At 35.0% G+C, this 11,974-nt stretch overlaps 1 protein-coding gene across 10 annotated transcripts in view; it reads right to left on the bottom strand.

The window, feature by feature from the left end:
* Window positions 1–240: 240 nt before the first annotated feature.
* ZNF644 (zinc finger protein 644) overlaps window positions 241–11,974 on the bottom strand; it is a gene marked incomplete at its 5' end in the record, with an annotated part of 52,402 nt that continues 40,668 nt past the window's right edge. For 9 of the 10 annotated variants that reach the window (XM_084291589.1, XM_084291593.1, XM_084291591.1 and 6 more), the window contains 2 exons: window positions 241–4,768; window positions 5,240–5,342. In XM_084291589.1, the coding sequence (XP_084147715.1) occupies window positions 4,576–4,768; window positions 5,240–5,342 (296 nt within the window). In that variant the 3' untranslated portion in view covers window positions 241–4,575. Of the gene's footprint in view, window positions 4,769–5,239; window positions 7,609–11,974 lie in introns of all 10 variants that reach the window. The other variant, XR_014618697.1, reaches the window with a different exon arrangement.

The following is an 11,974-nucleotide window of genomic DNA, read 5'->3' as shown; positions in this document are numbered from 1 at the left end:
AAGGCCACAAGCATTAAGCCTTGACATTTGACCCATCCAGCAAAGCAGATCCAGGTAAGAGTGAAAGCCCTCAATCTAGCTGAAGCATGCTGTGTGGCTCACCTCAGGACAAGAAGAACACCAAGAAGCCTGCATTGTTAAAAAGGAACATTTTATTGCAAGATATTACAGACCTGGCACTACAGCCAAATTTTTTCCATTACATTGAAATTGCTACCCATATATCAGGCAACAGCACCTACAAAGCATGGCAGATTGAAATATCTGAACTCATCCTTTTAAAATAAATTCTGACCTAAACAGAAGCTTTTTAAAACACAAACCAAAACAAATTCAAGACTATATAAACCGACTTTTGAAATATGAAACTGGTGTTTTAGTATCTGGGACACTAACCATTGTGATAAAAAGTAAAGTTTGTTAATGGTATTACTTAAGAGATGAGGCTCCTTTCACAGCCCTTTTGATTTAGTGAAAAACAAGTATTGGTTATTCATTGATAATTTTTCCACATATTTTCCACCATTTTTTTTTTCTTGCAGATTTTCTAAATCGGGTAGATTTAATGAATGAATAACCCTTTTAAAGTATTACTGACATGCAGGATAAACTTGAATGGGCCCAGAAAAAGCATTCATTTCAAAATAGCTTTGTAGGAACAGTCTCATTAAGCTGACATCTCCAAGCTTCAGATGTATGCACATCCTCTGAGCCTCAGGTCATGATTCACATTCTTCCTGTGATGCACTTACCTCTGAGACCTTGGTGGTTTTCCTGAGCATGACTGAAAAGGTAGGACTTTAAGCAGGCACATAGCTCAAACATGAAAAGTCTGGCCAAGGACATAAATCCCAACTGTCAAAATCCCTGTCTGTTGCACATTAGGTGCTCTCACTCCCAAGTAGTGTTATTGTCTTCTCTATGCTTTTTCTCCCATCAGGAAGAATCATCAGCTTAACCCTGACACCACTGAGGGGTAAGGTGAACCCCAAACAAGTAACTTTCATCTGCAGGCAGAGCTGGACTGCCTCAGCTTGTGGGTGCAGACCACCTAAAAGGAGTCACACACTCCGTATGAAGCAGCGCGTAGCAAACAGGACTGAATGCCTAGTGATGTTTTACTATCCACCTGCCTCCATATCCAGTTTTCCGTGCATACAGCCTAGCCACACTACCATTTGGCAGGTACTCCAAAATCACATTTCCAAAGTCCTACAAAGCTCTTTTAAACGAATGAAATGGTACTGGGATTAGAATATACAGGCAGTCATCTTACGAAGTGTGGGATTGGACTTTTACAGTTTCCTGGCTTAAGCATTCTGAAAATTTTCATAATTTTCCAGAGGCTGTTACTTGAAAGAGCTTTACCAGAAGGTATATTAGGTACTGGAAGAGAAGTGCAACTCCAGAACCATGGAAGATTGTGATAAGGAACCAAAACCAACTGAACAACCACAAAATCACTAAACCACTGCAGTCTTTAGTCTGAAGCAATACAGCCAAGGTGAACAAAGGCACACTCATGCTTGTATGTGCAATTACAGAAGTCCAGCTCTTTAGCACAGACTGCCATAGACTCTCTATAGCCTAGCAGTAAAACCAAGACAGTAAGACCCAGTTATTGATTCCAAGGTATATGTGTGCCACACACATCTCAAAACATGAGATCTGTACAATAAAGTGACTGGCTTAATCAACTCTCTCCTCTACCCACTTAATTAGAACCTTCCTAATTCTGTTAAGGTGGGTTTATCTTCTAACAACAAAAGATGTGCATTTCCAAGCAATAGAAACCAAGAAAACAAATAGTCCCCCTTGAAGTCTAGAAGCTAAAGAAAAAGCTTGAAGTGGCTTTTTTTTTTTTTTTTTTTTTTTAAGATCATTCAGTCCATATCAGCTAAATATGCAATTAATTTAATGACCAGAGGACTTCTAGGACTTCTCTCTATGTATTTCAAACTCTATTGGCAAGGTCCTGATGCAAGCAGGGCAGGAGCATTAACAAAAACCACACAGCTAACTACCTGGGCAGCTCCAATGATCACACTGAGAAAACCTGCCACTGAAAACAGCTGCTCCTAACCTAAGAGCATCATTTTAGAAACTAGCCAGGACCAGAGCTTCCTGCTTTTCAGGCACAACTTTACATTTTTGGTGTTACAACAAAATAGTTCACTATTGGGGCTTAAATAATTAAATAAAATTAACTAGGTTTACTATTATAAACCTAGTTTAATTCTTTTGCTACTGCTTTTGCTACTGTTTAATTCTTTTGCTACTGCTAAATTTTGCATGGTATGGCTTTGCCTTATAAACATTCTTAACATTAGATATAATTTGCACTTAATTGATTTTTTCATGTTAAACAGACATAGAATATGGTGCTCACAGGCACCTTTTTTGGTGATGAGTAAACAACCACTCTATTAAAGCACTATAAACTTTCAAGATGATCTGATCACTTCCCTCTATTCTCTGCTTTAACAACATGTTGCTGTAAATCTTCCAACTTTCACAGCATATTATAAAAAAGTCCACAATCATCCACAAATTTAGAATTTTTTTACTTAGACTGTATACACATAATTCATCTGCAATACACTTCAACATTCTAGTTATCTTTCCTGAAATCTCAAACGTAATTTTATCCCCAGCCTTTAGATGTACTGATGTGTGCTTTCTGATTAAACAACAGTAGGAATACATTTGGACAATAATGCTTATGTTACCTGCAGGAACTTTCACAGTAAAACACCTGATAGCACTAATTTAATAATAACCTTAATAGATACTGGATGCCCTTGTCTCAGAACGCCATCCTGCACAACTGTTTATTTTTCTCATCTATTTTATCAGAATGTTAACAAGCCTTGTGTGTTAACCGCACACACACAGGAAGACAGACATTTATTCATATTTTCCACCAACCAAATGTAATATGTCTGAACACATCATTTTATTGCAAGTAAATGTATTTTTACTTAAGATCATGTGAGCATTTTAATCTCGTCAAGACAAATCAGTTTCACAAACTTAATTCACACAAAGCAAATAAACGCTTCACATTATAGACATGTAGATTTTCTTTAAACCTTTTTATTTAGAGATTTTTTCTGGTAAGGAGATATACCATAGGAAAGCAATTTCACTGGCAGTGAGGTATGTATATACTCTACCAAAATACTCCTCTTGTTTTAACTGCTTTTAACTTTATTTACATATAAAGAAAATATCAATGCATATCCTTGGCTTAACTACAGTATTAGTTACCCTATATGAGTAAAATGAAATGTTACTTGCATACAAAATTGATTTGTAGAGGAATCTGACTTATGATTTAAACAAAAATCATTTTCTGAAGACAGCTTGAATGAACAAACACAATTCAGCATGACCAAGACACCTGCACCATATTTCCATCCTCACAGCACATTTATTTCAGTAATTCTGTAAGTAGGTCCTTAGCATGAGCATAGTGTTACAGTTTTCATACATATAATCACATCCAAAACAAGCTCTAAAATTTAAGTTGTAAACATTCTCTTCATATGTAGAAACATTTCCATCTGTGTTCAAATTTTCTAAAATGATCAATCTTTTAAACAGAATTATAAATGAAAAAGTCTACTCTAACCATGTAGTGAGCGATGCTTACTAGTACATTTCTACAGTGTTAAATAAAATAGTAGAGAGGCAAACTTCTGTAAGCATGTCAGACCTTAAGTAAATCATCATAAAGAAACAAACTTGTTAACAAGATGCTTTGTAATAAAGAAAGTTGGATTGAATCTACTATGATACAAAAACATAAGGGTAAATACCATCTTTGTTGACAAGTAGGAGGTAGCATGGATGCACCACTTTGTTGTCAGTGAGAAATGCAACTGAAGTAAAGAATATTTCCTTACCACAAATTTCCAGTATTATGTACATATTTATCTTAGAAATTTGTTTAAACAAGTTTCCCTCCACTTTTTAGTACAAAAAGCCTCATGTGATTTAAAAAAAACACTTACACACCTAGATAGAAGAGTACTAATTGCCCTATTTGAATGAAACAGTCTCTTGAACTATGAAGTACATGGTATTTAATGCCCTAATTTGAGTAAATTGTATTAGCAGTTCTTGGTATTATACAAAACACTACATACATACAAACAAAATATAATAATATCTTATTTTACTATGTAATTCTTTTTGGAATAAACAGAGCCTTGATTTGGGTAACACTGCAGAGAACATGTTTTTTTTGTTTTTATTAAAATCTGTCTTAAGTACCCATGTGCAACGATTTAAAAATGGCTGCCATACATGTAATGGTCTTGTATTGATAGTGAACACAGTAACTGACAAAAACATAATAAACCTTAAAAACACATCTTCCACCCTATATAAAATATAAAGACTACTTACTGTAACTGTTAAGTATTCAATTTATTTTGATGTTACTGTAATCCACTTCCTCTATTTTTGTCTTTAGGATTTATAAACATAATTTAGTGTAACAACTTATTTAAAAAAATGACGAAGTATTTCAAATTTACATCCAATTCAAATTTAAAATGTTTCCTTGTTCTATGATGCTGCTTCTGCCATCAGTAAAGAAAATGAAGTTTCAGTAATTGAAGCAGGTTTTTTAAGTAGCGATGTGACTTCAACCATGCCAGCTCCAGTCCGTGGAAGATTTGCGTTGACAATGTGTCGCTGCAAGTGCTTTATCCAGTCTTCTTGAACAGACAAAGGTCCTCGAAAGACCAGACCACAAAACCTACACAAATATTAAAATTATTCCATCAAGATATATCTAGCATTACTGAAAAATTACGAAGTCTTAATTTTTCTCAAAGTCTGCTTCTACATATTTTAGCCAAAAACTAGTAATTGTGTCCACTTATAGTAATCGCGAACACAAAACATCATGGTTCACACAACTTATACTCTTACATTTGTAACACTAGCAATAGTAATCTGTTCCTCTTAGGGTTTCTTTTGAAGAACAGAATACTACTTTAACATGACCAGTATGATTTTAGCTAGAGAAACAGGAGTTGGCAATCTAACAACTAAGCATGACTGATTCAAATCCTTTTCTAAATTAATGAAAATAATCACCTACTTTCCCTCCCCCCCTTACTCCATTTAATCACAAACACAGTACATGACAATCTTAAATATTCCTATAACTAAGATTAGTAAGCTCTTCAAAACATTTTATTTCCATTAAAATAACCCTATGTACCTGCATCTGAGTATGTAAACTTCATCAGCACTATGAGGTAATGGCAGCATTTTTTTCTTGCTTCCAGATCTTGACCTTGACTTCTTTTGCTTACAGTCTAAAGCTAAGAAGAGAGAAATTTCCACATATGAAAGTGATATTTCAGTCAGTGTTGAACAGAGATATTCAATATGTATCCCCTAAAGAAGTGGTGAAAAGGTATCTACCTCCTTGTTATTGTACATTTAATTATAACAATTACAAAGCAATTATTGTGTGCTCTAAAAAAAATTACTGGTGAAACATCTGACATATTTGAAAAAAAACAAAAACAAAAACACTGCACTTGCTCTTTTAAAGACTAGATAATTGACATTCAGCATTAAACTGTTGTCTTAGTACCAGCAGGCACCTACTAACTTATTGTGGAATTGCACAGAAACAAAGTACCATTGGAAATATCCTTTCATTCATAAAACACTGTCAAAATCCTGGAATTTGTTTTGTAATTCAAATAACATCGTAAGACCATTCATGCACAACCAGGCTGCACCTTCACAAAGTTGTAGCTTTCAGGTAACACAATCAAGAATTTCTAGTTTGAACAGAACACTTGTCATTTGTTTTCAACGAAGAAAAATAAAGTTTGTCTTTCTATATACTATACTAAGAATTTCAAACGAAGCTTCCTCCTCACTCCTCCCTGAACTCTAAAGCACCTTGTAAAAACTATTTATTGATCCTTTTCAGATGGAGATGGCATTAGAACAATCAACAGGGATGTCAAGGCCGTTCTTTAAATTCAGTCTGTTTGAAACATTATTTGGCAGTAACGTGTATGAACAGGAAGCACGAAGCACATAGAAAACAGTTTCAATTAGCATTAAGGTCTGCCTATACCTCCCATAAACAGATGCATCAGGAATCTGTACCAAAACCTGGAGATTCTAGGAAGCTGCCAGTTGGGGGATGAGGGGATTAAACTGCATTAATACTGTTATGATGAAAACAGCTGATAAAGATCAAGAAAGACAAGAAGTTTGGGACTGCTCAAACTGAGAAGTGGATCTAGACACACTCTACTCCAAAACATAAGACATTGATGCTAAAACTACACAGAAACATGAAGGACAGTAACAAGGGGTATTGATACAAAAAAAAAAATGTATGCTCTGCTACTAAGACATATTAACAGTAATATACAAAAGTTTTTAAACTTGTCTAAGTTTTGGCTCACATAACAGAACCACTAAGCATCCTGAAGCATAAGACATCGTCTGTGGGGCATAACATGGTGATTCGAAGAAATATGTCTTGATTGCATCCTTCATTTTTCTTACCTCCACCTAATGAGTACCTCTCAAACATGGCTTTAGCCCTGTAGCCAAACTTTGAACTTCTAAACATAGCAATCATTTTCCACTTCCATCTGCAGATTCAAGATTCTTACGGTACCTTGAAAAATTAGAATGATTTCTGGGGGCTTGAAGGAACCAGAGAACTAGCCAGACTGCAAACAAGTAGAAAGCAGACACCAATCTAAAGAAAATTCCTTCAGATCCCAGACAAAGCCATCATTATGAAGACGATCCTCAACAGTGTTTTTTTCCTGACAGTACCAAGGAAAGCAGTCTCAATATAAAGCCAGTAACTGAGATAGAGAAATGGCCAAGATAACTTCTGAAGAATTCAACAGGTAAGGCATTCTTACCGTTTTCATGCTCTCACCAAATGATATCCTTCATACAATTTGGAAGGAAAAAAGCTAACTATCTTTAAAAGCTTTAGGAATTACCTAAAGTAGTATTAATATTTCACATACTGCAACACCAGTAACATCACCAGAAATGTAAGCAGACAAAATACTGAAACCTAGACACCATTTCTCTGAAGAGAATTACTTGTATAAGCGAAGACTTAAAGCACTTGCTATAGCAAAAGCTTTGCTACTTCTGATTTTGCAGAACATCAGTGGTAGGTAGGAAACAAAGTCATGGTCTTATCTGAATGCAAACACATCGAAGTTGCACTTTATGTCTGTTAGCTGATTTCAGTTGATACAAATGAGTAAACCAAACAGTAGACAGCAGACTCCTTCTAGAGAAGCCCACAAGTACTTGAAACAAGAACTAGCTCATTTCCTTCATACTGGCAAATTTAAGACATTCATTCCCATCGAGAATTTTGATGCTGCTCACACGTATCCCAAGCATTTTCAGAGTCTTCTTATTAGACCTTTTTTAGTTTTCTGTAACAGAATCCTGAATAGTTTCAAACATTGGTCTAAAAATTTTGGGTAGACCTGTGCGGTGCCAGGAGTTGGACTTGATGATCCTTATAGGTCCCTTCCAACTTGGGATATTCTATGATTCTATGATTGGTATAACCTTCTAGGAAAAAAAACAAACAAACTCTGAACAACTATGTAATCAAATTGACAGCAACACAGATAAACAGAAACTATCATAATATATCAACATAGGTAGTTTCTACTTCCTTGAAAAGTACATTTTTCCCAAGAACAATATGAAAACAAAGCAAAAAAACTACAGACATCTTCTCTAAGCCATTTGCCACAGATGCTCTAGATAGAGAAATCAAAAAACAATGAGCAGAAAATAACATGAGACATCAAGAAAAAGTCAGATTACTTGAAGAATGCACTGAGTGATTTAGACAAGATTGGAAGCAGAACATTTGCCCAGCAAGAAGCAGTTACAAAATATAAATACAAAAAATACCAAACCTGTGTTCTGCAAGGGTTATTTTTTGTTCCCTTTGTCTTTTGACCTAGTGAATATATTTCTTTACGTTTTAGGGAGCACAAAACAACACATTTTGAAGTTATTCCACTGAAGCAGAAAGGTGAGGAAAAAGTATAAGCTCTGGGTAAAGTTTATTGAAACTGTATTTCCAATACCAGTTATCAAAGATTTGTATTGTCTTTGGTAATACATATCTTTTGACTGCCACATTAATTCCACTTTTGTTCATCCAGACAACAAGTTTAAATGAAGTTACATGGTCACACTTGCTTATACACTCTTTTGGAACAATGCTTACAGATGTTTGCAAGCATGAAATAAGGCTTACCATTGTATCACCCATAACAAAGCATAGCCAGCTTCTGACCAAAGCTCTTCCTATGCCATTAGTGTAACAACAGATAACCTCAACAAAAAGTTTTTACCACTTTCAGGAAGAGACCAAAGACAAATTGCAAAATGCTCTTGCAAAATGCATGGATATTCAGACCACACTTGCAGCAAACTTCCAGAGACAGGCAGGAACTACCTATCCTATTGCCTACTTTGTGGCTAACACAGCTCCCAGAACTATCGTCCTGCATTCTCCATAAAGGCCCAGTTCTCTTTACAGGTCTCCTTCCTTCACATTTGTCCACCTGCTGCTTCCAAAAGCTTTTTGCAAACAACAAGTTATACCGCTTCATCAAAACTCTGATACAACGTTGACAGCGAGAAACAACTCATTTAAAACTGAAGATAATGAAACTTTGGAGTAAACTAAAGGCACTCGTGTTCAATTTGAAATCACACTGTTTAGAAAAACATGCTACATAAAAAAGGCTGTGTATAAAAAACTACTGCATCTGTGATAGCTTATCAAGACCTTAGAAACAGATGGAGATATGAGGCTACACTGAGCGTGCCCAGAAAAATATGAATTACTGAAGTCACAGTCAGAGGTCCTTCATCCCATGACATTTAATCTGAGCTTCAAAACCAAACCTTATCTACGCTACCTTATACTCTCCACTTCTTAATATCCCTTGAAGTAAAACACCTTTCATTTCAGGTAGACTGAACTTAGGTCCTTATTAAGGCTTAATTACTTCTCTCATAGTGGACGTAAGCTAACACAAGTTGAATAATTGCATACATAAATGGGTCTAATTAACCATTTGAAAACACAGCCAATTAAAAAATAAAAAATATTTCTTGCATATTTTTTCATTAATTCGTCAAATTCAATCATTTTCTGTTTTGTTTCATCATTACTAAAGAGTAAAATGCAACTAAAAGACATTCTTTTTTTAAAAAAACCTATGTATGTGTTGTATATTTATTTTTTTAACTCCAGTAATGTGGTCTCTGAAAGACTTTAAATGATGCTACCAAATTAGCCTGCTGTGTGGGCTGATCAGGTGTAATTGCAACAGCACAGAATGAAGACATACAAAGACAGCAGATCTCAGATCTCCACTATGGTTGCACATGCTTCTCCAGAAGATTCCCTGAAGCTACAATTTTGCCAATGCAGTATTAGAATATTTGGAAATGTTGTGGCCACAGGAATCACTGCTTCAGTCACACTACTGGCTCAAAGGTCAGACTCCTTCACTGTATATTATTGTTCTCTCCCAAACTTCTGAAAAAAGTTTGTTTCTACAGAAACAAAGACTGAAGAAGAAGAGAGTGATGATTCCCAGAAGATGACAGCTAGTAAGAAGTGATTTAGTATGTGAGAAGAGTAAAAGAGAAGATGTAAAAAGCCAAGGTGTGAGACAGAATCAGGAGACTTCAGGGAGGAAATACAAGTCTGGAAAGAAAAAAAAGGAAGGAAGCTGGATATCCAACTGCACCAAGAAGGGCAAGATGCATTTTGAAAATTTTGCACAGGTCTGATACTCTAGAGATAATCATAAGAAAGAAGTCAGTCTGACACATGCTCTGAGAAATACAAATGGGTGGTTACTCATCAAATCAGTTATAAAAGGAAATTAGCATCTATTCAAAATAAGAGATTAAGCCATTACATTGTTCAAAATTGGACACCGTAACAAAAAAATATTGTTCTAGTCAAGACATCCAAAGACCAGTATGTAATCACTAATCAAAAGCCAGTAACCATACAAATCAATCTAGTCAGGTTTTTGCTGTATGTTGGATAGGCACAAACTACTAACAAACACTAATCTTGAACTTTTTAGCCAACAGCCTAGAAGGTTCCACTTTTTTTTTTTGAGTTTATTCTTAAAAGTTTATTATGCAACTATTTCTATTATGTAACTAAAAATGTCAAGTTGCATTCAGAAAAAAAAAATGCTAACATTCAACTAAATGCAATTGAAATACTGATTCTGAAGAAGCAGGGCATCTGCTAGAAAGGCAGTATGGTAACAGTCAATATTGAAAACATGCAAACAAAATGAAAAATTGGAGTATAAGACTAGCACATATGCTAATGTGGCCCTGGAACAACTCTCACTTTGGTGACTCATATAGATTGCTGTATTTCTCTAGCACCTAAACAGCTTCCCTAACAATTATTAAATCATGAAAGAACTGCAACATTCATGTTTACAAACAATTTTTAAACTACAGCCAGAAACAGAGATAAACATTAAGCCAACGCAATTCCTTTACAGTACTTCTGTTTGCTTTAGAAGATTTAAGAAAGGCTTTGTGAAAACAGGAAAAAGTAACCTGTATAAGTGTATTCTCACTGTATCCGTAGAGGTTCCAAACTGAAGTCAGCTCTAAATTGCTCTCAACGACAACCATTTTTAATTAAAAAAAAAAAAAAAAAAAGTGATCTCCCCAAGCACAACACTCATAGCAAAACTTAAAAGTAGCGTATGCTAGTAAAATCTTGCATTTAAGATGTTCTCCTAAAAAAAACAAAAAACACTATAAAGTGGAGTATCAGATAAAACCACTGCCTAAAAGTATATTTTCTGATCTATCAGACACGCATTGAGCTTACTCAAATGAAAAGTCATGGAGCAAACTGTCAAATTTACAAACTTTGTGAAGTTACAGAAGTTTTAACAGTAATGACTAAATGAACAGATGTATATTGGTTGCGTAATATTACAGATCTGACAGGTCTCCCCTTAAGACACCTATATCAGTAAAATGCCTTCATATGCATGGCACAGGCTATTTATCTAGCTCAGGTCTAGCTTCTGAGATCAAAAGTATGTTTGTTGGTTTTATTTTTTAAGTTCCGTTTCTAACCTCATTTTAAACAAACTTCTAGATCCAATGATAAAACAACACCCAGAACTTTTAAGTTCTTTTTAAGAAAGCATCAACTGCTCTGAGGAGTATGCCACTGCTAAGCTAGCTGAATGTTTCTTAACAAAACAAAACAAAAAAAAACACCACACAACACAAAACGAAACACCTTCAAAGCACCATTACAAGCTACATTCACATTTCCTACTCAGCAAAAAAGAAGCTGAGGTACAAGGATCTTGTCCAGGATCCAGTCTCTGTGTACTATCCTCTTTGCCACAATGCCTCCCTCCATTTAATAACTGTTAATTTTGATGTGCAATTTATATATATGGTTACTGAAAAATATTTCACTGGTAGGTATATAAGCAAAATAACTTACCACAGGGCTAATCAAAGCATCAAATCACAGCAGTGTTAAAATGAAGTCCACTATCATCGTCTTTCTATTGTGTAAATATGAAAACTTTCAGAATCACTAACTAAAAGCATATACTCCAACAAAATGGATGTTATTACATCTACTGTTTTCATTCTACTAAATCTACTTTGTTACAGCATTAACTTAGCATAACAAGATCAGGCATTGACTGGCTCAATGCACAAATATATTTAAATATTTCTTTTAGGCTTCTGCAGAGAAAGCCTGAAACTACTTTTTGTTACTATATGTAGCATAATGAATTATGTCTACAGATAAAAAAAAGTAATGATATATTTTTTCCAGCATTATGTAAATCTGTGTTTGTTGACACAGAAAACTAATGGTTGCCCA

Source organism: Netta rufina (assembly GCF_964035555.1).
Source record: "Netta rufina genome assembly, chromosome: 8".
Classification (NCBI taxonomy): Eukaryota; Metazoa; Chordata; class Aves; order Anseriformes; family Anatidae; genus Netta; species Netta rufina.
The sequence above is the reverse complement of the archived record's forward strand: the minus strand, read 5'-3'. Positions and strand labels throughout refer to the sequence as shown.